This window comes from Gorilla gorilla, chromosome 12 (genome assembly GCF_029281585.2).
Source record: "Gorilla gorilla gorilla isolate KB3781 chromosome 12, NHGRI_mGorGor1-v2.1_pri, whole genome shotgun sequence".
In the NCBI taxonomy this organism is placed as follows: domain Eukaryota; kingdom Metazoa; phylum Chordata; class Mammalia; order Primates; family Hominidae; genus Gorilla; species Gorilla gorilla.
Window position 1 is genome coordinate 138208954 of NC_073236.2, and position 26659 is coordinate 138235612.

Here is a 26659-nt window from a genome sequence, read left to right on the forward strand (position 1 = left end):
TGCATTCCTTTGGAGGAGAAGAGGCACTCTGATTTTTAGAATTTTCAGCTTTTCTGCTCTGGTTTCTCCTCACCTTTGTGGTTTTATCTACCTTTGGTCTTTGATGATGGTGATGTACAGATGGGGTTTTGGGGTGGATGTCCTTTCTGTTTGTTAGTTTTCCTTCTAACAGTCAGGACCCTCAGCTGCAGGTCTGTTGGAGTTTGCTGGAGGTCCCCTCCAGACGCTGTTCGCCTGGGTATCACCAGCGGAGGCTGCAGAACAGCAAATACTGCAGAATGGCAAATGTTGCTGCCTTATCCTTCCTCTGGAAGCTTTGTCTCAGAGGGGCACCTGGCTGTATGAGGTGTCGGTCAGCCCCTACTGGGAGGTGTCTCCCAGTTAGGCTACTTGAGGGTCAGGGACCCACTTGGGGAGGCAGTCTGTCTGTTGTCAGATCTCCAACTCTGTGCTGGGAGAACCACTACTGTCTTCAAAGCTCTCAGACAGGGACGTTTAAGTCTGCAGAAGTTTCTGCTGCCTTTTGTTCAGCTATGCCTTGCCTCCAGAGGTGGAGTCTACAGAGGCCTCCTTGAGCTGCAGTGGACTTCACCCAGTTCGAGCTTCCTGGCCACTTTGTTTACCTACTCAAACCTCAGCAATGGTGGACACCCCTCCCCCAGCCTCATTGCCACCTTGCAGTTCGATCTCAGACTGCTGTGCTAGCAGTGAGCGAGGGTCCGTGGGCATAGGACCCTCCGAGCCAGGCACAGGATATAATCTGTTGTGCCATTTGCTAAGATGGTTGGAAAAGTGCAGTATTAGGGTAGGAGTGTCCTGATTTTTCAGGTACCGTATGTCATGGCTTCCCTTTGCTAGGAAAGGGAATTTCCCGACCTCTTGTGCTTCCTAGGTGAGGCAATGCCCTGCCCTGCTCCATGGGCTGCACCCACTGTCTGACAAGCCCCAGTGAGATGAACCCGGTACCTCAGTTGGAAATGCAGAAATCACCCGTCTTCTGCGTCGCTCATGCTGGGAGCTGTAGACTGGAGCTCTTTCTATTTGGCTATCTTGGAACCCAATGTTCATCTTATATGTGTTGATTGATCTCTCATGTCTCCCTAAAATGTACAAAACCAAACTGTGCTCTGACCACCTTGGGCACATGTCGTCAGTGAGAGGTGACAGTGTGCTGGCAGCCCTTGCTCACTCTCGGCACCTCCTTGGCCTTGGCGCCTACTCTGGCCGCGCTTGAGGAGCCTTTCAGCCCACCACTGCACTGTGGGAGACCCTCTCTGGGCTAGCGAAGGCCAGAGCCGGCTCCCTCTGCTTGTGGGGGGGTGTGGAGGGAGAGACGCAGGCGGAAACTGGGGCTGTGCAAGGCGCTCGCAGGCCAGCGCAAGTTCTGGGTGGGCGTGGGCTCAGCGGGCCCTGTACTCGGAGCGGCCAGCAGCACCGCCGGCCCCGGGCAGTGAGGGGCTTAGCACCTGGGCCAGCAGCTGCAGAGGGAGGGCCAGGTCCCCCAGCACTGCCGGCCCGCCCACGCTGCACTTGAATTCTCCCCGGGCCTCAGCCGCCTCCCCACTGGGCAAGGCTCAGGACCTGCAGCCTGCCATGCCCAAGCCCCCCCGCGGTGGGCTCCCGCATGGCCCAAGCTTTCCCGTGGGCACCGCAGCACCCGGTCCCATCAACTGCCCAAGGGCTGAGGAGTGAAGGCATGTGGCGCAGGACTGGTGGGCAGCTCTGCCGGTGGCCCTGGTGTGGGATCCACTAGGCGAAGCTAGCTGGGCTCCTGAGTCAGGTGGGGACTTGGAGAACTTTTATGTCTAGCCAGAGGATTGTATATGCACCAATCATCAGCACTCTGTGTCTAGCTTGGGGTTTGTGGATGCACCAATCAGCACTCTGTGTCTAGCTTGGGGTTTGTGGATGCACCAATCAGCACTCTGTGTCTAGCTAATCTAGTGGGGACTTAGCACCTCTAAAGACAAGAGAAAAACAGGACAAGGCCAAATGGCCCCATGCATCCACCGCCGGCTTCACACCCCTGCACTCGCAGTGTCTTGATGGGAATGTGGATGTTTTATTTCCTAAAATGCAAGAGCCTGGCCCACAGGTCCTTCATGCTGTTTGAGCTCTTGTGCTTGATGAAGGCTGGCCCAAGGCTCCCACAGGGGAGGGAAGAGGGGACTGATGGTACCAACAGGAAGGAAATTAAGTGGCAATAATAGGACTTCTGTCTCTTCTACCCATGATGTTACTGCTTTGTGCTGTGAAGTGTGGTCTGCATGTAAATTTGAGCAGAGTGTGCCTGAAAACTATTTTGGACCAAAGGAAGTAATGTCATTAAAAATCCTAACAGGGGCTCGTACTGGTTAATCAAGATGCTTCTGGTAATGTGATTCCTAGGTCAAAAGTTTAGAAATGTGAAGTTGAAGTCATTTTAAACACATAAGGCCTAAATTCCCTTTTCCAAGAAGAGCCTGTATCCCTTCCCCCATTATTGAGATGGAAAGTTTAATTCCTTAGAAAGGTCAAGACTGGTAGGGCAGAAGGCTTGTACTAACCTTCATTGTTTATATTTCCAACCCATATATATGCACAATTGTTTGTAGCCCTTATGTCAGTCCTGGGGGATATTAGTCCCATTTCATAAATGAGGATTCTGAGGTTCTGAGTGGTCAGATTGTTCAACGTCAGGCAGCTGGTAACTGTCAGAGCTGGTTATAAATCCACACTCTTTCCCACTCCAGCCAAGCAACAGAGCTCCCCATACGACAGCCCTGCAGACAATCAAGAAAGCCATGTGCACCTCTGCAAGCTGCAGACGTGGAGGGCTCCCACCTGCCAGGCTTCTGGGGTCTGTGCTGTGGGGCCAACCCTGAGGTGGTGTTGGACCAAGAGGGAAGGGTAGTCCAATTTATCCATCCACCGCCCTGGAGCCACACGTCTGGCAGTCCTGGGGCAAAAACCTCGAGGTTTTGACTCTCAGCTGGAATGGAGCCTTTGAAGATGGCGCAGAAATGTACTCAGCTCCTCTGGGTGGAGAGGCTCACTCTTTTGAAGTTGGATTGAATTTAAAAATGAGGGTCCTGGGATTTTCTCATAAAGCAAACACATTCATTCTATAGTGGGGGGTGGGAAACATGTCTGCAGCTCAAGTTCCAATGGTTATGGGTGCGACAGCTGACATTCTCTGGCTTCCAGGTGATGTGAGACACATTTACTGTAATTTTGTGCAGAAGCTCCTGACAACTAGAAAACATCCACTGGGGACTGAGTCTGGTTTTGCCAAGTCAACAGTGACTCTGGCCTGAGTGGAACTGGCCTGTGCACCCACTGTCATTCCTAAAGCAATTAACTTGTTATAAAGGATTATAGGGGCATTTGGGGCAGGACCTAATTATGATTTTCACCCCCTTTAGCCAAACACATGCTGAGCGTCAGATCACATGCTTTTGGCTGCAGAGGAAGTGTCCTTGCCCATGTGGAGGGAGGGTGCTTGTTCACTGCTCAAATTCGCTTCCACCCGGGGCCCTGTGCAGAGTGACACGCCACTGTCTATGCTATTCCCTGACTGCTCCCCAAAATGTGGGGATTTTTTGTTGTTGTTTGTTTTTGTTTGTTTGTTTGTTTGAGACAGAGTTTCGCTCTTGTTTCCCAGCTGGAGTGCAGTGGCAGGATCTCGGCTCACTGCAACCTCCGCCTCCCAGGTTCAAGCGATTCTCCTGCCTCAGCTTCCTGAGTAGCTGGGATTACAGACATGTGTCACCACGCCCGGCTAATTTTGTATTTTTAGTAGTGATGGAGTTTCACCATGTTGGCCAGGCTGGTCTCAAACTCCTGACCTCAGGTGATTTGCCTGCCTCGGCCTCCTAAAGTGCTGGGATTACAGGCATGAGCCACTGTGCTTGGCCAGAGTTTGTATTTTATAAAAATAATTTATTCTTGAGGAGATGGGGGCTTTTGCATCTTTTTCTTTTCTTTTCTTTTTGTTTTTTTGAGATGGAGTCTCGCTCTGTCACCCAGGCTGGAGGGCAATGGCACTATCTCGGCTCACTGCAACCTCTGCCTCCCAGGTTCAAGAGATTCTCCTGCCTCAGTCTCCCCAGTAGCTGGGATTACAGGCACCCGCCATCATGCCCAGCTAATTTTTGTATTTTTAGTAGACATGGGGTTTCACCATGTTGGCCAGGCTGGTCTTGAACTCCTGACCTCAGGTGATCCACCCACCTCGGCCTCCCACAGTGCTGGGATTCCAGGCGTGAGCCACCGGGCCCGGCCCACATTCTTAGTAAACCTGCTTTCGCTTCACTCTGCCCGCTCGCTCTTGAATTTCTTCCTGCTCCAAGTGAAGAACCCACAAGGCCTCCCGGGCTGAACTCCAGTTTTGGGTGCCTGTGACGTTGGGACTAGCAGCATCCATGATGCCTGGGCACCCGCCAGCCATGCACATCCTTGCTGAATCAGACATGGCGGGTGGAGCCTCATCCAGGGCTTCACAGGCCCTCAGCTGGCTCTGATGCTTCCCAAGCCCAGGCTGACAACCTCCTGTTTACAAGTCTCTGTTCCTCCTCAAGAAGCCATATTTCACCTCCACAATCAGCCCCTGCTGAACACAGCAACAGACTTCCAGCAGCCACACAGTGGATGTAAGACTATGTGACATTTTATGTAGAAAACCAATTAGGCTTTGAGAGAGCAGTATGACAGATCACGAATGGAGTTTGAATAAGTACTAATTAAATCCACAAAAAACAAACTTAATAATAATGGAAATATCTGCTCCAAGCATCCAAAGCCTTAGTTCTTCTCTCTGTGGGGAAGCTCCATCATCATCCATTTACTCCACAGAGACTAATATTTATCAACCCCAGGGCACCCAGAGCCAGCATTGCTCTCCTGTCTCACTGCAACTTTCCTGCCCGTCTGCGAAGTCGATCCTCATTTATCTAGCAGCCTGCGGTCAGCAGCCTGCGGTCACTCCTGCTCTTTCCGGCTGGAATTTCTCAGGAAGTTTCTTTTAGCTGAGCCATCTATAAAGTCGACTCTCATTTATCTAGCAGCCTGCGGTCACTCCTGCGCTTTCCAGCTGGAATTTCTCAGGAAGTTTCTTTTAGCTGAGACATGTTCTGCTTTGTTCTCTGTGCTTAGCACACACACAGCCAGGCATGGCGGGATTCTCCCCTGGCACCCAGAGGGCAGAGGCACACTGATCTCATCACCAGCACTGAGCTCTATTGTTTTGAGGTCCTTTCTATTGGAAAAGGAAGGAGAAAGGGGCTGGGAGGAGAAGAGCACGAGGCACCCCCCTAGAGAGACTCCTGCCCAGCGAGGCGCCCGCCCAGTGTGTTAGGGGAGGCTGCTGCACCCCTATCGCCTATGGGAGAGATGCGAGCAGGTGAGACTACATTTCGGAAACCACACCTGCTTACCTGTCATCTATGCACAGGAGGCCGGCCCTCTTCTGGAATGGCAGCAGGGAAGGAGAAGAACCAGACAACTCTGCCCAATAAGCATGCATTTCCTGTTTTTGCCTGGAGGGCTGTGGAGACAAGAGCTTTAGGTGCCCAGGGTAGGAGAGGAAGGAGCCTCGGGAGCACCAGTTCTGAATACTGGAAGACCCCAGAGAGGACAGTCTATGTGCCAGGATGGGGTGGGTGAGATGTTCCCTGCAATGGCGAAGACTTAGGGTACTTACAAAGAGAAAATTTCCTGTGATTTTGAGATAATGGCAGCTGCATGCTAACTGTGGTCCCTGTCACCCTCATATCCTCAGAAAAGACGGGACCCCTTGTTAAGTGGGGGGCTGAAGGATGTGGGCACTGTGCGAACAGGAGAGAAGGACCCAGAGGTAACAGGTGCCAGGGGTGCATCCGACTCCTGGGTCCCGCCACCTCCTGGAAATGTCTGGGGACGGGGGGTGCTGAAGTGGTGGAGCCTTTCATTTGGGTATAATAAGGAGGGTGATCTGGAGGCTGGGGACCTAGGAATGTCGGGAGCACAAGAAAAAAAGAAAAACCATCATGCAAACGAATGCGGGCACATGGGCAGCGTGGGCTTTGCTGGAAGGTAGCTGTGTGAGTGGGCACTCCCCTTGTGACTGCACCTACGTGAGGTGCTCTTTCTAGGTGGTTCTGGAGGCCCACAGAACCTGGGGTGGGCTCCATTGAACAGACAGGGAGACCAAGACACAAAGAGCAGAAGCGCCTGCCAAGGACCACATGGCAGAGCTGGGCACAGAGCCTCTGTCAGCCCTTCCTGCCTCTGCCCCAGGGCAGCAAGCCGCACGAGCCCCCCTGGCCACTGCCTCGTGAATCCACACGTTGCACATTTCAGAGCCTGTGTTCCAGGGAACGCACTGGGTGGGGGCCATGGGGTGCATCAGATGCCTGCTCCAGCAGGGCCCACAGTCCAGGGGGGACGCCCCCACCAGCCAGGATGGCAGGAGCTGTCCAGCCACTCACTAACCCATCAGTTCCCCATCAGCACATTACCTCATGGTTACCAGCACCTACGCTGATAAAAATCATCAGATCGAACAGTCCAGGTGGGGAGATGGCCCTGTGTGTGAGCAGGTAAGGCACTCAGTGCCGTGATGGTGAGGAAGGGACGGAGACATCACGTCAGGCACGGAGGAAGACCAGCTTTTCCCGCAGGTGGGCCAGCGCGTGGGAGCCTTCAAAGGACCTGAGGTTAGAGCTGAGTCTTGCACGAGGAGGGCTAAGTGCTGGGCGTTTGGGGCAACAGTGAGTCCTGGGCCCCAGCAGTTACTTCCGCAGGAGTGGGGAGGCCGGCTGGGGAGGTGGGAGTTGGGAAGATCTGGAGGGCAAGTGATGAACACTGCACAGAGAACCTGGGATGCTGGGTCCTCGGCTGCCCTAACACGGCAGACACTTCACACGTAGAAACGCTGGGCTCAGAGCAAGCAGGCAACCCGGGGAGGGGGCGTGGCCTGAGCTGGACACCCTGGTTCCATTTCACTCCCCTGCTGCCGTCGTGGGGGCTTACTCAGCCCATCTGTGTCTCATGTTCCTCTTCTGCATAAACAAAACAATAAATAATTCATTTTCAAGGTTCATGATTGTTGTGAAGATTGAGACAATGATTTTTATTAATTTATTTTATAATTTTTATAGCTTTAACGAATGTTTAATTTTGAAATGATTACATACTCACAGGAAGCTACAGACACAGAGTGCTTCCCTGCTGTTCACCAGCTTACTTTATCACAGGTGAACCACCAAATCGGGGCTCATCCCAGGAGGTCACATGGGTTCTTAGTGTCGTGCAGGAAGGAATTCAAGAGTGAGAGGGCAGGCTGGGCACAGTGGCTCACGCCTGTAATCCCAGCACTTTGGGAGGCCGAGGCAGGTGGATTGCTTGAGGTCAGGATTTTGAGACCAGCCTGGGCAACATGGTGAAATCCCATCTCTACTAAAAATACAAAGATTAGCTGGACGTGGTGGTGCACATCTGTAATCCCAGCTACTCGGGAGGCTGAGGCAGGAGAATCGCTGGAACCCGGGAGGTGGAGGTTGCAGTGAGCTGAGTTCATGCCACTGCACTCCAGCCTGGTGACAGGGCGAGACTCTGTCTCAAAAAAAAAAAAAAAGAGCAAGAGGACAGAGTGAAATCAGGTTAATCAAGAAAGTAAAGAAATAAATGGGTGGTTACCACACAGGAAGAAAAGGTTGGCTATTTTTATGGTTATTTCTTGATCATATGCTGAACAACAGGTGGATTATTCATGAGTTTTCTGGGAAAAAGGCAGGGAATTCCCCAAGAACTGAGGGTTCCTCCCCACTTCAGACCCCATAGGGTAACTTCCAGACGTTGCCATGGCGTCTGTAAACTGCCTTGGCGCTGCCAGGCACGTCATTGAGCATGCAAATGCATTATAATTAGTGTATAACGAACAGAGGTTTCTTTTGCCACCATCTTGGTTTTGGCTGGCTTCTCCCCCACATCCTGTTTTATGAGCAGGGTCTTTGTGATGTGTCTCTTGTGAAACCTGCCCTGTGACTTCCTAGCTCACCTTCAGTGACAACATTTCACCCAGCCTACAGGGCATGTGCAAGAAGAATGTGCCACAGCTCAGAGCCTGGGGCCCGACACGCATGAGCTCTGGTGTAACACCTGCCTGAGAATCCTGGTGACGGACGCTCTGCTTGCTGTCTCTGTGTCGCTGCCCAGGGCCGCAGAGCCAGTGCACAGATGCGGCCATTCACTTAATGTGGTCATCCAAGCAGCTTGTATCCACGTGGCTTTAAAAACATTTTTTAAATATATACGTTTTATCTTTGTAAAGACGAGGTCTCACTACGTTGCCCAGGCTGGTCTCAAGCTCCAGGACTCAAGTGATCCTCCCATCTTGGTGTCCCAAAATGCTGAGATGACAGGTGTGAGCCGTCACGCTTGGCCTAAGCGTCTGCATTTCAGGCTGTGTTTCCACCCAACTGTGAGTTTCTCAGGGTCTCTGCCCTTCCTTGTCTGTTTTCATTGCCTGCTCACTTCCCTGGAAGCTGGCTGGGTGCCGTGCTCACGCTGGATTTTCCAGGTCCAGTCTCTGCCCTTCCTTGCCTCACCTGTCCTGGGGAACCGACCTCTAATAGGGAACTGCCCAGTCCCCGTTACCGCCTGGCTTCCTCCTGGGTGACCAGGGGATGGCATCAGCCTCAGTGGCTCCACATGCCCTCCCTGCCCTCCCAGCCATCCACCTGCAGCCATGGCCCCTGGCAGCCCCTCCTGCAGTTATAAATCTAGCTAGGTGAGGCTCACACGTTCCTCCCCTGCCTTCCATGGCCTCCGAGGGTGGGGGCGTGGTGGAGATGCTTGGTTGCTTCCCTAACTGCCTCACCTCTCATTCGCCCAATTAAACTCCCTCCACTGTAACCCTGAAACCCTCTCGGTGCTTCCCCCTCCTGCAGAGGCCTTGGCTAGCCCCAGCGCGGCTCATGGAAGGCAGGAAGCAGACCCTCTCCCCGAGGGTGGACAGAGGGTCGCCCACCTCCGCACACAGTGTGCCACGGGCCTGGGCTGGGGAGGCCTCTGTCTACACCCAGGACCCCTGTTGGGGAGGGGGTTATTAGCGGGACCCCTCTCCCAGACATGAGCCTTCCACCCTCTGACTTCATCACCTAGGCATGCAGAAAGCCCTTGTTGGCGCCTATCTGAGAAAAATGTGGAATCTAAGTGTGTGGCTTAATTTACATAAAGATCCCATGGGGGAGGAGCAGTGAAGATGTGACTCTCACAAGCTGAGGACCCTCAGGACCCCTCTTCTCTCCACTCCTGGGCATGTCCTGGGTGCCTGACCTGGTGCTCTGGCGGACGGAGGGACCTTTGAACAGAGAAGTGGTGACTCTCCATGCTTAGCATTTAAATTCTAGAATCTCATCTTTCTGTGGCTGAACTGAACACAGTAAATTGTGTTCTGAGCCTGCAGCTGCCTCTCACCGTGGGTCTGCCAGGAGCCTGGTGCCCTGCCCGGCTGCCCTTTGCTGTGGTTGAGCTGACACTGACCGGGAACTCACTGGGAACAGGGCTCTGACCCACTCACCTGAGCCTTGTGACATCCAGCGAGGGGGACAAGCCTTTTCCATACGACCTCGGGCCCCAGCATGAGCACCCAGGAGAAGATCTCAGCGCAGCTCCTGCTGTGAGCTGGTCTTCAGACAGCCGCCGCCATGGTCTTCACGGGCCTGCGGTCCTGGCATCCTGCCTGGCACCCTGCAGCACACAGGGCAGTGTGTGCAGAGAAGGGGGCCCGGGACCAAGTGTCTCTTCACTCACTGAGTCTAAGTACTATGTGTGACAATGAAACAGTGTTCCTTGGCACAACTCGCACCTGGAAGGAGTGTTTGCTGTGGGACAAATCACAAGACTGGGGGCGGATAACAGGATTGGAAAGTGGCCATCAGAGGGGGTGAGAGTATTTCACCTGGGCCCAGAGAACGTGAAACTTAAGCCGCTGTGCTCCTGCTCAGACAATTCACCCGCAGACACCGGGCGGGGGAGGTGCAAGGCTTCTGTGGGCCTCTAGAGGGCAGACGCAGGAAGCCGTGAACAAAACACACGGCTGCACATTCAGCTCCACAGGGGAAGAGCTCACCACCAAACCTCATTCTTTCAGGCCCAAGTCATTGCACTGACCACCCCCTGCCCAGACTTCCCTGCCAATGCCACACACGTGCAAACGAATGCTATGCCACTCGGGGGGCTTCAGGGACACATAGGATGGGGTCCATAGGATGGATCCATGGATGGGGATGGGGAGGAGGGAGGGAAGGAGGGAAGGGATTGGGGGAAGAAGGAGGAAAGAAGAGAAGGGAGGGAGGGAGGTGGGGGGAGGAGAAGAATGAATGAAGGAGGGAAAGGAGGGAGGGATGAATGGATGCAAGGATGAGTACATGTATGAATAGGTGAGTTGATGGGTGGATGGATACATTGATGGATGGATAGATTTTTTAAATCGGCTCAAGTGATTGTGGGGCCAGCAGGTCTGAAATCAGGAGCTGAAGCTGCAGCCTTGAGGCAAAATTTCTCCTTTTCTGGGAAACCTCAGGTTTTGCTCTCAATGCCTTTACCTGCTTAGACAGGGCTCACTCACAACATCAAAGGTCACCTCCTCCACCTAAGGTCAACTGATGATAGAGATTAACCACAACCTCAATACCTTCACAGCAATGTCTAGATGAGTGTGGCCACGTGGACATATAAAAGCAATCATCACAGGTGACTTGGGAGATGCCTGTTGAACTGGAAAGAAAAGCCACCAATTCGTGATGCCCTGAAATGCTCCTGTGGGTGGCAGCAGGTGGGGAGTGTGGATGTCAGGTACAGGCCGCCGTGTCTGAGCGAGGGTGGACTACACACTAGGGAGCCTCTGGGCCACTGGGTGACACTCTGAGAAGTGTCACTTGAAGGTGGCACCAGCGCACTTGGAAGGCATTGAGTATCTGCAGTCACAGGGCCCCTCCGCACGATGGAATGTCCATACCCAGCACTTCCCCTGGAGTTCTGTTGAGATGCTGAAATGACCTCATAATCATTATTATGATGTTTCTGATGATTTCTAAACTTGAGCAAACTTAAAGCAGAGAATGCAGAGGTCTTTTCCAGATGTTTCTAGTCTTTGTCACCCACCCCAGCGAATGTCAGGGCAAACTCAGAACTGCAAGGCTGCCCAAGAGTCCACCAGATCATCTGAAGCTGGGCAGTGATGCACGCAGTGCAGCACACGGTACACTTGTTTTCACTCAACAATGACTGTTCTAGTCCATCCCCGAGGGCTCTTGGCCTTGACAGGGAGCTGGGCATGGAAACCTTGTCCTGGGGCTGCGTGGGGTGGGCTGCAGCACTAGAAGGATATTCACACTGGGAAGACGGTGGGAACCAGGGTCTGGAGGGGTGCACAGAGGGAGCCATCCAACTGAGCAGATTCTAGAAGGTTCAGTAGCAGTTTGCCAGGAAATAAAGTAGAAATAAGTTGATGTCTGGTGTTTGTGGAGAGAAGGGGCTGGAAGAACAGACGCAAAGCCACCGGAGATGGTGGCCCTAAGCCCACCCCATTAGGCAGGGGGCTGAGAAGTGCTTGCATACAGCGGTGGCAGGGTCCGAGCTGCGGCACATTCTCTGTGAGCTTCATTCTCTGTGATGAGCCAGGCAGACCCAAAGGCACGTGCCCAGGAGGGGTCTCAGTGGTGGTCCAGGGGTCAGAGCTCTGCCAACAGCCATGTGGAAGGAACAGTGCTCAGCACAAGGAATTAACAGGATCCTGTGACTGCTGTATTTAAGGACGGGGTAGGGATTGAGGTGAGAATGACCTCCAGGTTGGCGGAGGATTGCATTAGAGATTCTGGAGAAAAAGCGCATTTTTTATGGAGAGCGATGTTCTAGTTTCTGACATCATAACATTGGAATTCTTGTGGGACATCGAGGTGGAGATGTCTGGAAAGCATCTGGAGGTGAGTACGGAGCCCCAGAGCGTGCTGCGGGTAGATGTGTGACTCCTTAGTACCTAGGACACCTGGATGGCTTGGAAAGGGTCCCTAGATGACCAGAAAGGTAATTACGCCTTGTGAGCGGGGTGCTTGCTTAAAACGGCAGACACAGCAGCGGGTGCCACTTGCCTAAACACGAGTATCCATGTAAAGCTTGTGTGTTTGAGAAGGAATTGGGTCTTTTCCTCAGGTTCCTGGGACAGAGCTTCCAAAACCCTTGGAATTTCCCCAGGGACAGGAGTGCGTGTATTCATGATGAGCTCCCAGCCATGTCTGAGCTGACGCTGATGAAGGAACGCAGGATGGAGGCTGATCACCAGGACTGACCATGCGATTGTAGGGTGAACTGTCTGGGCCTTGTGCTGTCAGCCTGACCTCCCTGGAGAGTTCAACCCCATGGACAGTGCATCATCAGTCCTGCTTGAGCCATAAAACCCTGGTGAAAACTCCGGACACCAAAGCTCAGTAGAGCTTCCCTGTTGGTGATCACGTCCCTGTGCCGGGTGGTGATGGGCCCTGATCCCACAGGCCAGGCACAGAGGCTCTGCATTTGGGACCCTCCCTGACCTCACCTGATGTATTTCATTTGGAGGTTCAGATTGGTATCAATGATAATACAGCTGTATTTGTAACCACAGCACTTTCATCTGTTGTGTGGGTGGTTCCAGCAGGAGATGTAGCTGGAGGGGTCTCAGAAACCTATGCATCTGTAACCAGTCAGAAGTGTGGATGGCCTGGGGACCCCTGAACACACAGGTAGTACTGAAGTGAGGGCAGCCTTACTGAGGTCCATCCACGCCCGTAACCTGCGGGGTCTGCTCTAGCTCCAGGTACTTAACAGCAGGACTGTACTGAAGTCTGCCTAGGACTCTGTCTCCTCCTCTGCTGAACATAATGTTTGCAGCTCCCACCCAGCATTCTGCCCTTATGGAAATACAGAAGAAGCATTCTTGCAAGCATCCCTGTTCTACACAAACTCAAGAGTGACACGTGGTAGGCAGCCTCTAAGATGGTCCCCAGTGGTTCTGTCTCATGTTCCTTACGCTCCCAGTTGATGCTCTGCTGTGGCATGTGCTGGACGCAAGAGCATCTATGGATGGAATCCAGCAGGAGAGATGGCATCCACAGTGTGAGCTGGAACCACAGGAGGGTGTGGAGAGGATCCAGGAGGAGTGATGGCATCTGCATCTGGACCCACTGGAGTGTGTGCACAGGACCCTGTGGGGTGATGGCACCCGGAGTCTGAAGTGAATCCTCTGGAGTGCGTGGACAGGACCCTGCAGGGGTGATGGCATCGGAATCTGAACTAAACCCACTGGAGAGTGTGCGCAGGATCCCGCAGGGGCGATGGCACCCGGAGTCTGGTCTGAACCCACTGGAGAGTGTGCACAGCATCCCGCAGGGGCGATGGCATATGGAGTTTCAGCTGGACCTACTCGAGTGTGTGGATAGAATCTTGCAGGAGAGACGACATGTAGAATGTAAACTGGACTGAGTGGAGTGTATGGAGAGAATCCTGCAGGTGAGATGGCATGTGCAGTGGGAAGCGGACCCACTGGAATCTTTGGGTAGGACCCAAACTCAACCACTGCTATGTGTAGACAGGGTCTTTGAGGAGAGATGGCATCTGCAGTGTGAACCAAACCCACTGGAGTGTATGGATAGCATCTTGCAGGAGTGATGACATCTGCAGTGTGATCTGGACTGCCTCGAGTGTGTGGGTAGGATCCTGCAAGAGTGATGGCATGTGGAGTGAGAACTGCATCCACAGGACTGTGTGGACAGCATCCTTCAGCAGTGATGATGCCTGCTGTGTGAAGTGGAGCAGTGTAGTGTGTGGGTAGGGTCCTGCAGGAGAGACGGCAACTGGAGTGTGAACTGCACCCACTTGAGTGTATGGGTAGGGTCCTGCAGGACAGATGGCAACTGGAGTGTGAACTGGACCCACTGTTGTGCCTGGAGAGGATCCTGCAGAAGACAAGGCATCTGCAGTGTAAACTGGGCCACTGGGGTGTGTAGCTAGAATCATGCTGGAGTAACGGCTTCTGGACTGTGAGCTGGCCCCATTAAAGTGTGTGTATAGGATCCTGCAAAAGTGATAGCCTCTGGAGTGTGAATGGGACCCACTGAGGTGTGTGGATAGGATACTGCAGGGGTGATGGTGTCTGCAGTGTGAGCTGCAGCCCTGGGGCATGTGGATAGGACTCTGCAAAGAGACCATCTGTGGTGTGAATGGCACCGGTGGAATGTGTAGAGAGGATCCTGCCAAAGTGATGTCCTCTAGAGTGTGAACTGGACCCACTGGAGGGTGTGGACATCGTCCTGCAGGAGAGATGGCATCTACAGTGTGAATGGCACCACCGGAGTGTGTGGATAGGAGCCCGCAGGAGAGAGCACATGTAGAGCGTGAACTGGACCCACTGAAATGTGTGGACAGGATTCTGCAGAAGATACGGCATCCGGAGTGTGAAATGCACTAGTGTGTGTGCATAGAATCCTGCATAAGTTATGGCATCTACAGTGTGAACTGGAGTCACTGGAATGTGTGAATAGGATCTTGCAGGAGAGATGGTGTCTACAATGTGAACTGAACCCCTGGAATGTGTACATAGGACCCTACAGGAGAGATAACATCTGGAGACTGAAGTATGGGGATAGAATCCTGTAGGAGAGATGGCATCCGGAGTGTGAGCTGGACCCACTTCTGTGTGTGGATAGGATCCTGCAGGAGAGATGTTGTATGTAGTGTGAGCTGGGCCCACCAGAGTGTGTGAATAGGATCCTGCAGGAGAAATGGCATCCGGAGTGTGAGCTGCATCCACTGTAGAAGGTGGATAAAATCCTACAGGAAAGATGGCATCTGGAATGTCAGCGGGAGCCACCGACCTCTGAGGATGCACCCCGCAGGTGTGATGCGGGGCCAGTTCCAAGGCTGGGTTAGGTTTTACCCTGGCTTCTGTGTTGTACTCTCATTCTCTTCCTCTTTCTTCTAATACCTGCTCTGGGAGGCATCAGGCCACGTCCAGTGTGCAGGCCATGGAGACCCACACGGCAAGGAACTGGAACCCCCTGCCAGCAGCCTCAGGAGTCCAGTCCTTAGATGGTGCCCTGTGGTCAGCAATGCACCTGTGACCTCCGGTCTATGTCTCGTGGTAGTTGCTTTTGTGTTTTAACATAGCAACAGGAAACTAGCCTATTACCCACCAATCCCATTCCAGGCTGCTTTCAAACGCAGCTCAGGCTAGAACACCAGCATGGGGACACAGCTGAGACTCGGGGTTTGCGACGGGAACACGCCCATGCTGTGCCTCTGAATCTGGCACCGTCACCCTGTGGCCTGGGTTCAACAACTTGGCCTCACCTTCCTTATCTGTGAAATTCAGACTGGGTCCTTGTGAGATGATTGGAGAGAATGTATGAACTATGTGAGAACGCCACCTTTGTGCGTATTTCACGCAGTGTCTTCCCTCCTTTCCAAAGTCTTCTGCTGTCTCTAGACACACCCGACGTGGGGGGGGTTCCCTGGGTCTCCTCCTAGGTCTGTCCCAGGAGGGCATGCACTGAAGGCCGCGAGAATCCCGGGGGCTGCACTGCGCCGCGCCAAGGACTCCACACAGGACCTTTCATTTTCCCAACTGTGCTGAGCCAGGCGGCCGGCAGAGAGCAGGTGGCTGACAGGCCCCGGGGAGCCGGACCGCCTGGGTCTAATCTTCCCGCAGACTCCCTTGCTGTGCGCTTTGGGGCTTGGGCCTCAGTTTCCTCAAAAGGAATGAGGGGCTTTTTTGAACGTTAAGTAATTTCCTACGTGGTTGCGGGTAGGGAGAGGGAGAAAGAGAAGAGCGCGCCTGCGCGCCTGGAATCGTGCCCGGATCAGAGCAAGCGCTCTAAAAGTGTTACAAACAGCAAGGCGCCAACTAAAAAACCCGTAGTGAGCGCAGGCAGAAACCACGGGTAAGAGAAGTGGAGAAGCTTCGCGTAGGCCCCAGGGTCCCGAGTCCCGAGTCTCGAGCGCAGAATCAGGGGTGCCAATGCTCTCCTCCGCGCTCCCGAGCGCTTGCCTTGGCCTTGCGGACCGCCCCACCAGGATGAGGGCGCTCGGGCCGGACGCTGGGGCCCCGGGTTCTCGCCCCGCCCCGCCCTCGGGGATTCGGAGGGGCCGGGAGGAGCCTCGCGCATGTGCACAGCTGGCGCCCCCCGCCCCCCGCGCACAGCTGGGACGTGGGCCGCGGCCGGGCGGGCGCAGTCGGGAGCCGGCCGTGGTGGCTCCGTGCGTCCGAGCGTCCGTCCGCGCCGTCGGCCATGGCCAAGCGCTCCAGGGGCCCTGGGCGCCGCTGCCTGTTGGCGCTCGTGCTGTTCTGCGCCTGGGGGACGCTGGCCGTGGTGGCCCAGAAGCCGGGCGCAGGGTGTCCGAGCCGCTGCCTGTGCTTCCGCACCACCGTGCGCTGCATGCATCTGCTGCTGGAGGCCGTGCCCGCCGTGGCGCCGCAGACCTCCATCCTGTGAGTGCGGCGGGGGACGCCGGGGGCGCGGGGTCCGGGGGTTCGTGGAGATCCGGGAGCGCAGGGGTGATCGGAGGTGGGGGGCGCGGAGGGTGGAGGGAGCATCGGGCGCGCGGGGGGCCTGGGGACTCGGGAAGCAGAAGCGAACCTCCGAAGGGGGACGTGGGGGGACCGGGGCGCGGGGACCCGCTGGGCCTTTGTCCGCCCTGCGGGAGACGCCGAGGGGCGGACCAGAGCGCTGTGCGCGCGGCCTTCGTAGCCGCCTTTGTTCGGAACTCGGAATCCCCGCAGGACGGGGAAGTTGTTGGAGCCGCCGGGGGGAGTCCCGCTCGCCTCCCGCCGCCCCCTCTCATGCTCCGCCGGCCTCCCGCTTCCCACTGGTTCGCGGCCCCTCCTCCGCTTACCTTTCCCCCGCTCAGGACCCCTTGGTCCCCCTCCGCTCCCCGAGCGCGGCGCAGCCCCCTCCGTCCTCCCAGCCCCCTCCGCCCCGTTCCTCGTCCTGTTCGCTCCCCTCCTCCGCTCCTCTTCCTCCTCCCCCCTTCCTCCTCCTCCTCCCTTCCTTCTCCTCCTCCCCCCCTTCCTTCTCCTCCCCCAGCCTCCGCCCCCTCCCCCTCCCCCGCCCCTTGGAGCGCAGTGCCCACCCCATCCCCCCGCGCCGGGGAAGCCTCCCCAGAGGAGCCTCAGTTCCCGCAGCCGCGGCGCCCCCGCTCCCAGTGCCCCCGCATCTGCCCGGAGCGTCCTCTCCTGGGGTGTCCTGGGGGCCCCGCGCTTCTCAGGGGCTTTTCCTGCGCCCGGAGCGAGCCGGGCGGCCGGGGTTCCCGAGAGGGGCCGCGCGGTAGTCACGGAGCCTCGGGGCAGCCCGCGTCTAGATGGAGCCGGGACTCAGGGCGGGTTTCTGCCTCGGGCATTTCTCTTCTTTCGCTTCCAATCCACGCGAGCGTGTTCGCAGTTGCGTTAAACGTTTAACCGGATGCGTTGCGTTGGGGTTGACACCCTGTGTCCCGCCTGCGGGCCTTCCCGCGTCACGGTCTCCACAGCAGGAATCCCCATCCCTCCGCCCCGCGGCTCCAGGTACCGAGATGCCGCCAGAGTTCGCTGCAGGCCTCCTGTGTTCTGAAGCGAGTCGGATTCAACATTTTCGGGATCTGTGAACGCGGGCTGCGTTTCAGGCGCCGACTCTAATTTAGTCCTGTAGCGACTCTTCTGCATGCCAAAAATAGTTTTCACGTTTCTTAGCTGAGCCAGAGGACTTTTTGGCACCAGCAAAGAGTCTGCAAAAGTTGTAAAAAAATTGAGTGAACAATTCAGGAAGTGGGCGGCCAGTGCGCTTACCTCCCAAACAAAGTGCTGGGACAGACCACGGCTCCCAGGGGTCGCCGAGTTTGCAGGCCGCTTCCTGGAGGCCCTGGGGCGGGGCGGGGGCGCGAGTTCCTCTCCGCCTGGGAAATTGTTCCTCCGCAGAGAGACCAAGGCTTTCTTTCCAGAGCCCGTGAATGGTCAGCCCAGGCCGGACGACTCGGGGGCATCTCACTCAACAGCAGTGGACTCTTAGAATGGAGCCGGGTGAGGTTTCCCTGGGTCTGGATAATGTAATTCTTGCTGAGCCAGTGGAAAAATGGCACCTCAAAGATTTTTCACATCTGGTCAGTTTCATAAAGCTTGCGGTATGTTTGGCCCCGGAATATTAATTGCTTGTTGGAAATAACATTTTAAAATAAGTGTCGTAGGACACACATGGGGTCCTCTGCTCCGCTTTGCATGGTGTGCTCGTCCACAAACACCTCACCGAATTTGAAAAAGGAGGTGAGAGTAGACGGGTGACATCATCGTCCACTCGCACACTTCCTCAAAGGGTACATTTGCATCCATTTCTAGCTTACACTTTCAGGGGTTTTTGCAGTCTTCAGTGATACTTTGAAATGTCGCTGTTGAGTCACGTTGATTCTGTGAGGCAGGTAGACTGGTAGCTGTTAAGTTGATCGAATCCCTTATAGAACTAAACGCTTTACTGGAGAAATGAACATACCCATTTTCTGGCGGTGGAAACAGAAGCTCTGGGAGAGAAGCGCAGCCCCTGACGCTATTCCTGTGGCCAAGAGGAGGAGCGTAGCGCTGGCGGCCAGAATGGAGTCCTGGCTGGATGCATTCCAGCCGGGTGATTTTTAGCAAGTCCCGTGTCCCCTGGGAGAACGTGAGGGTGTAGCTGTGCGGACCTAGGCACAGTGGACAGGTGTCATGAGCGAGCGCTAGCGAGTGCAGCCTGGGGAGGCAGGGACTGAGGGGAAGAGGGAGACCTATTCTGCGGGGATATCCTGTTGAGGGGTCTCTGGGGGCATGGTCTGGTCGGCTGTTGCTTGAGATGACACAGTTCTACATGATACATGCTACACGTGAAGCAACATTTCATGTCCACTTTCAGCTTTCTCCCAGGACTGTGCTCTCATGTGTATGTGATTAATTTCTATTAAAATTTTTTGGTAGAAATTGGGAATATACTATATATGAAAATTAAAAAAAAAAACCTGCCCCAAAGTTAGTTGGCTCATCCAACCATCACACCGTCCCTTTGCTTTTGGAGACTCACCTCCATCCCAGTCCCCCAAAAGATTAAATCAGAGCCATTGGAAAACATCTTATTGCTCCTTCCCCTCAAATGCCCCAGGAGTGTGTTTAAGCGGGTCTGATACTGGGTTGTTGGATTTGTGGCTTGGGGGCTTTGGAAAACAGTGGAATAAGCCCATCCATGACTCAGTTTGGATCGACCTTTGAGCTCCCTCACCTGCAAGTGTGAAGGGAGCTCTGGAATGGCAGGAGCCCATGCCCTGTGCTGCTCGGTTGAGGATTTGGCCTTGCTGCTGGGTCTCCTGCAGAGCGCCTTCCTCTGGAGGCCTTACTTAGTTCAGCTGTGTAGAAATGGTTGGTTTTTGAATACAGAATCATTCTGTACCCAACACAATAGAAGTTCATCACAATGGTAGTTCAAAGCTAGTATTAAAGATAAAGTATGCCGTTGTATGCCCCTTCCTTTCCTCCTCTCAACCCCAGCCTTTTTGGGGAGGTCACATTTGAAACATTCTTCATCACGGTTGTGCCGCTAGGGTGCTGGCTGGACACACTGGAGCTAGGCCCTCCACGCCCTCCTCCTGTCCTGCCTTCCTCTCTTCCCTGGAGCCGCCACAGTTGAGGCTATGGTCATGGACTCATCAAAACTAACATCCTCACCACAGTCCAGGCCGCTGCAAAGCCATGAGTTGTCCCAAACTGCAGTTCTGTGACAGAAACCCTGACATTGGAGGGGTCTGGGCATGTGGAGCTTGGGGTGGGCTCAGGGAGGTCGCATTGCAGAGAAACCACAGGCAGGCGCCATGGCAGCCAGGGCGAGGCCTCCTCTCCTGCAGAATCTCCAGACAGCTGCTCCTCATTCTCAGTTTTTCTCACCATCTGCTGGGAGTTAGGCCCACGCCGTGTGCTGTGTGTTGGGCACCCACAGAAAATGAGACCGGAATCTTGCCCTCATGGAATGCCCAGTCCAGCGGGGCCCCCAGAGAGTCAGGGGGCTTCCTGGGAGTGGTAAGATGACCCCAGGTGTGTGCAGTCCTGGCGGGACGGGGGATGGGGAAAGGGCAGAGTGCTTGGGACCCTGCCCTCTTGGTGGTCTGGACTGAGTGGACCAGCCCGCCTCCCGGCCTGTGTTCACATGAGCAGAGGGTTCCAGTGTTGCTGCTCCGTGGGTCTCCTCCCGCCTGCAGGCCCCCCAGGCCCTCTGGGGGCTCTGGGAGTCTATGGGCTCCTAGTCCGTAGGTGGGAGTGGGTGTTTGGGCCTTTTAACTGACTTCCTGTGTCTAGGAGACTGCGTCCCCTGAGTGAGTCACATCGGTCCCGAGGTTCATCCTTGGAGCTTCCCTGACCTCCCTTGGAGAATTGGCCGCCTTTCGGAGAGGACCTCTCCTCCTCACACGCAGATAGAGGTCACAGGGTGTTTGTTGCCTGGCACTCAGGGAGCCGGCTGGCTGGTGCTGCAGAGGGGCCCGCCTGCCGGGGACTCCCTGGCTGTCCACCCTCAGCACTTCCCGTACCCTCCTCCTCCTCTGCATCCTCCTGCTCCCGGGAAGTTCCCTAACATCTGACTGCGTCTTCTGGGAGCACCCGCAGTCCCGGGACGCCAGGCCTCTCCTCCTTTGGGCAGGAGACTGCAGTGGTCCCGGGTGTGAGTGGGAGCCTGGGGCTTCTCCGCCCTATGCGGGATGTGCAGATGTGTCTGCTGGGACAGTCCTGCAGGTGCTAGTGTCAGTGTTTGCCTTCCATAGAACAGATGATGCTCATGTTTGTTGGCACAACAGAGTCAAAGACTTTACTATTGCCACGCAAATACATTTGAAAAGTACCATAGAGATACTTAAAACATATTTAGATGTTGATAATTTATCTTTGCAAGGTGGTGGGCGGACCAAACATTTTCTCAGCGTGGGAGCCTGGGAGGCGGCTGATCTTCAGAGCTCTCTGTGTTCTGTGGCCAGAAGAGGAAAATCTTCAGTGTTCAAAATAAGCTTAGAGAGGGCCCATGCCCAAGACAGTGTGTGTTGGGACCTTTCCTGGGATGTCCAGTTTGCCATCCAGGGAGTATGTGAGATCCTTAGGCTCTCACCATGACTTTGACGTTTGAAAACTAGTATGTGACTACATGAGTGCCACGTGTCTGGAAAGTGCTTTCTCTTGTTAGGAAGTCAGAGTAATTGAGCTCTTCTATTGTTAGAACTTGCCTTCCTCTTCTGTGTTTTTTCATATGTCAAGGAAATAGTTGTAAAAAGAAAGCATATCCTTCTCTATGACTCTGAATCCAGGGGCAGCTCCAGCTTCAAGAGTGGCTTGATCCAGGGTCGACATGCTGTGATATTCTATCGTTTTCTCCCCAGCGTGGGTGACTTGGCTTGCTTCTCTGTTGTTCTGACTCAGTTTCCCTAGTTGCTGATGATTGGCAGCTGTATAGTTCCCTTCCGACAGAGCTAAGTCTGGTGAAAAGAGAATGCGTGACTCAGTGCACAAGCAGAAGTTTGGGGAATTGTCTTAATGGACCAGATGGTCTGTGTGGCACGCCAGTTTTCTAGACGTCCATGAGTGGACAGGAGGCCTTGCCACTGGGTCTGGAGCGCATGACTACCTTGTGGGGCCATGGAAAGCATCTGATCTCCCCGGAACACACTGGCCAGAAGCTGATGAGGGCCCCTTACCTGGGGTAAAACTTGGGCCTTTTTAAGCGAAGTGGGTGTTGCATTGTCCGGGCAGGAGCCTCCGTGGCACAGATCCAGGGTTCAAAATTAAATATGTAAACAGAACAAAGACAAAATTCCAGTCTGCAGGGCAGATGTCATGAATCTCAAAGCTAGGTAAGAGTTGGAAGATCAGGCTGGGTGTGGTGGCTGATGGCTGTAATCCCAGCACTTTGGGAGGCCAAGGCGGGCAGATTGCCTGAGCTCAGGAGTTCGAAGGCCAGCCTGAGCTACATGGCGAAACCCCTTCTCTACCAGAAATACAATTAGCTGGGCCTGGTGGTGCACACCTGTGGTCACAGCTACTTGGGAGGCTGAGGCATGAGAATCGCTTGAGCCTGGGAGGCAGAGGTTGTAGTGAGATGGGATCATGCCACTGCACTGCAGCCTGGGTGACAGAGCGAGACCTAGTCTCAAAAAAAAAAAAAAAAAAATTGAAGATCAACTTGCATTATGCTGATTCCCATTGGCTTATTATGAGATAAATACCTTTCTGATTGGAGAATCCAAGTGTTTTTCCTTTGCACTTGACAGTAAGAAGCTAAAATAGATGCAAATGCATGCAGTCCTGCCGGGCCCACAGCAGTGCTCTGGGAGGGGAACTCAGGGCTGGGAATCGGGTGATCTCTCAGGAGTACAGAGATCTTCCCCGCTCCTGCTCAGGGTCTGGAGCTGAGAAGCTAATGCTGGCCTCTGGTCTTTAGTGACCAACATGTGAGCTCTCTCGTACTTCCCAACGCCCAGGTTTACTAATTATTTTAATAGTGATAGTTCCATATGCTTTTGGGGTTCAGAAGAAAATGTGATTTATTTAAAAGTACCTTTTTTGAGGGAATTCAATTTAAGAGAAGACAAACTTTACCATGTTTGATGCTTAAATAGCCAATCAGGACATTTTATATGTTAGTGGTATCTCTCTATGTGGGCCAGTAGCTCCCCAGGATCGAGGCTGGATGGTTGAATTGTTAAACTCTGCCTGCTGCCAGACCACCTGCATGTGACTTAGCACACATATGTTAGTGGGTGGCTGCATGCTTCTTTTGATGCTAAAGTAATACAACTGATTGATAGATATTTTTCTAAATTCATAACACTAGTAATTTTTGTTTTCTTTGTTTTAAAGTTTATTTTGAAAAATAGGCATTAAGGCGGGCATGGAGGCTCACACCTGTAATCCCAGCACTTTGGGAGGCTGAGGTGGGCAGATCACCTGAGGTCAGGAGTTCAAGACCAACCTGCCCAACATGGCAAAACCCCATCTCTACTAAAAATACAAAAATTAGCCGGGCATGGTGGCTCACGCCTGTAGTTCCAGCTATCGGGAGGCTGAGGTAGGAGAATCGCTTGAACCTGGGAGGCAGAGGTTGCAGTGAGTTGAGATCGTGCCACTGAACTCCAGCTTGGGGGACAGAGCAAGACTCCATCTCAAAAAAAAAAGAAAAAAATAGGCATTATGTTTTTCCCCATCTAATTTCTCTTCAGATCCAAAAGGCCACAGCAAAATAATAAATCTAAAATATGTCTCAGTGGAATGATTACTCATGCAACGTAAACTGAAGCTGGCAAAAACGAACAAAAACCATGAGTAGACTGTCCGCTGTTTCGTGGGTTAGATTATCCTGGCGTAGATACGAGATCAGTCATCACTGCTGTGTTCATTGGTTTCTTTATTCTGGAGGATGTTGCTTTCCCTCCTGTTTCAAGCTAAGAGGATGGGAGACACAGACCTCCAAAGAGACTAGCCCGGAGGCCGGAGGTGAAGAATGGCAGCCGTCCTCCGGGCGTCCGAGGGCCTTGGGTGTTCTGGTGTCTTGTTTATTCCAGATCTGACTGCCTCCTGCGTCATCTGCCCGTGGAAAGCAGGGTTCATGCCCTGCTCCTGTCCAGATGCCCTGCACATCTGAGCAGCCCGGAGCACCAGGGCAGGGTGTTTACGGGAAAGTAGGCTGCGGTCAGCCCCACACCCTCTGTCCTACCGGGCTGTTGCGTGCTGAGCCCTGCAGAGCTTTGGAGGCTTTAGGAGGAGCCTTCGGGAGCATCTGTCTTTTGTTCTACAGTTAAATCAGAAGGAGAAGCTTGACCAGTGACTGTTACCCGATTTGACCTTTGTCCACATGAGATAACAAAATTCTTATCAGACATAATTGACATTGTAAAAGGGCACATACTTAAAGTAGGCTTGCTGAGTTTTGACATCCACCTCCAAGGTGCAAGTAATCCTCCTGCCTTAGCCTCCTACTTTTAGCTACTCCTGAGTAGCTGGGACTATAGGCACGTGCCCTCATGCCTGGATTTTTTTTTTAAATTTATTTTTAATTTTTTATTTTGTGGAGATGGGGTCTTGCTATTTGCCCAGGCTGGTCTTCAACTCCTGGCTTCAAGCAGTCCTCCCACCTTGGCCTCTTGAAGCCCTGGGATTACAGCTGTGAGCCATGTGGCTGGCTTGTAATCAGTGATCTTTTATGTTACTATTGTAATTGTCTTGGGGTATTATAAACCACACCCATGTAAGACTACAAACTTAATCTAAATGTTGTGTGTGTTCTGACTGTCCACTGACTGGCCGTCCCTCCATCTCTTCTCCCTTTCCAGGCCTTGTTCCCTGAGACACAGCAGTATTGAAATCAGGCCAGTTGATAACCCTACAGTGGCCTTTCAGTGTACTAGTGAAAGGGAAGAGTTGCATGTCCCTTACTTTAAATCAAAAGCTATAAATGATTAAGCTTAGTGAGGAAGGCATGTCAAAAGCTGAGATAAGTCAAAAGCTAGGTCTCTTGCATCAGTTAGTTTATGGAGGAAGTTTTCGTGGTTTGGGAAGAAGAGCAAACCAGCCACAACATTCCACTCAGCCAAAGTTTGATCCAGAGCAAGGCCCTAACTCTCTTCATTTCTGTAAAGGCAGAGAGTTAAGGAAGCTGCAGAAGGAAAGTTTGGAGCTAGCAGAGATTGGTTCATGAGGTTTAAGGAAAGAAGCCAACTGCATAAGATAAAAGTGCAAGGTGAAGCAGCAAATGCTGATGGAGAAGCTGCAGCAAGTTCTCCAGAAGTTCTAGCTAGTATCAGTGATTAAGGTGGCCACATTCAACAACAGATTTTTAATGTGGACAAAGCAGCCTTCTATGGGAAGAAGATGCCATCTAGGACTTCCATAGCTAGAGAGGAGAAGTCATTGCCTGGCTTCAAAGCTTCAAAGGACAGGGTGAACTCTTGGTAGGAGCTAATGCAGCTGGTGACTTTAAACTGAAGCCAATGCTCATTTACCATTCCCCAGCCCTAGGGTCTTAAGGACCCTGCCAAATCTACTGTGTTTCTGCTCTACCAATGGAAAAACAAGGCCTGGATGACAGCATATTTGTTTGCCGCATGGCTCTCTGAATATTTTAAGCTCACTGTTGAGACCTACTGCTCAGAAAAAAAGATTATTTTCAAAATACTGCTGCTCGTTTACAATGCATCTCATCACCCAAGAGCTCTGATGGAGAATGCAAGGGGATTAATGTTGTTTTCATGGCTGCTAACACAAAACATCTATTCTGCAGCCCATGAATTAAGGACTAATTTTGACTTTCAAGTCTTATTATTTAATAAATTCACTCCATAATACTGTAACTGCTATAGATAGTGATTTCTCTGATTAAACTGGGCAAAGTCAATTGAAAACCTTCTGGAAAGGAGTCATCATTTTAGACGCCATTAAGAACGTTTTTGATTCATGGGGGGGTCAAAACATCAACATGTACAGGAGTTTAGAAGAAGTTGATTCCAACCCTCATGGATGACTTTGAGGGGTTCAGAGACTTCGTGGAGAAAGTCACAGCAGATGTGGTGGAAATAGCAAGAGAGCTAGGATTAGAAATGGAGTCTGAAGATATGAGAGAATTGCTGCAACTTCATGATAAACTAGAACAGAGGGGGAGTTGTGTCTATGGATGAGCATAAAAAGTGGCTTCTTGAGATGAATTCTACTCCTGGTGAAGATGCTGTGAACATTGTTGAAATGACAACACAGGATCTAGAATATTCCCTAAACCTAGTGGATAAAGCAGTAGCAGGGTTTGACTCCAATTTTTATAGGATAGGTAAATGTGAGCCTTTATTTTTATTTATTTATTTTTTAAGAGATGGAGTCTCACTCTGTTGCCAGGCTGGAGTGCAGTGGCACAATCTTGCCTCACTGCAACCTCCGCCTCCCAGGTTCAAGCAATTTTCCTGCTTCAGCCTCCTGAGTAGCTGAGATTACAGCCACGCGCCACCATGCCCAGCTAATTTTTGTATTTTTAGGAGAGACGGGGTTTCACCATGTTGGCCAGAACGGTCTCAGTCTCTTGACCTCGTGATGAGCCCGCCTCGGTCTCCCAAAGTGCTGGGATTAGAGGTGTGAGCCACCATGCCTGGCCGATTGACTTCAATTTTGAAAGAAGTTCTACTGTGGATAAAAAGTTATGAAACAGCATCACATACTACAGAGAAACCTTTTGGGAAAGGAAGAGCCAATAGATATGGCAAACATCATTGTTGTCTTATTTTCAGAAATTGCCGCAGCTACCCCAGCCTTCAGCAGCCACCACCCTGATCCGTCAGCAGCCAGCAACATCAAAGCAAGGTTCTCTACCAGCCAAAAGAAGAAAACTCTCTGAAGGCTCAGGTGTTTTATAAAATTTTTTTAGCAATAAAATATTTTTTAAATAAAGTATGTATATTTTTTAGATGTAATGCTACTGCATAATCAGCTATATTATAGTGAAAATAGAAATTTTATATGTACTGGGAGACCAAAACATTCATGTGAATAACTTTTTTGCAATTTTTAACTTATTTCAGTGATCTGGGCCCAAACCTGAAATATCCGAGTGGTGTATTTCTCTCTGGCCCCAATTTTTGTGGTATTGTTGTCCTACATTTTATTTGT

At 52.7% G+C, this 26659-nt stretch overlaps 1 protein-coding gene and 1 long non-coding RNA gene across 5 annotated transcripts in view; one reads left to right on the plus strand and one right to left on the minus strand.

The window, feature by feature from the left end:
* Positions 1-4493: 4493 nt before the first annotated feature.
* On the minus strand, positions 4494-16977 carry LOC129531767 (uncharacterized). 2 transcript variants are annotated; one of them, XR_010130084.1, is made up of 3 exons: positions 16888-16971; positions 9542-9711; positions 4494-7019 (listed from the first exon to the last, which is right to left on the minus strand). It is a non-coding gene; the product is annotated as an uncharacterized lncRNA (long non-coding RNA). The 2 variants fall into 2 exon arrangements; XR_008677154.2 differs by lacking the exon at positions 4494-7019 and adding an exon at positions 7075-8246 and having other exon boundaries at positions 16888-16977.
* PXDN (peroxidasin) overlaps positions 16107-26659 on the plus strand; it is a 113921-nt gene continuing 103368 nt past the window's right edge. Inside the window, exon 1 of one of the 3 annotated variants that reach the window (XM_031006761.3) lies at positions 16107-16483. In XM_031006761.3, the coding sequence (XP_030862621.3) occupies positions 16284-16483 (200 nt within the window). In that variant the 5' untranslated portion in view covers positions 16107-16283. Of the gene's footprint in view, positions 16484-26283; positions 26396-26659 lie in introns of those variants that run through there. The other 2 variants (XM_031006764.3, XM_055378696.2) reach the window with 2 other exon arrangements.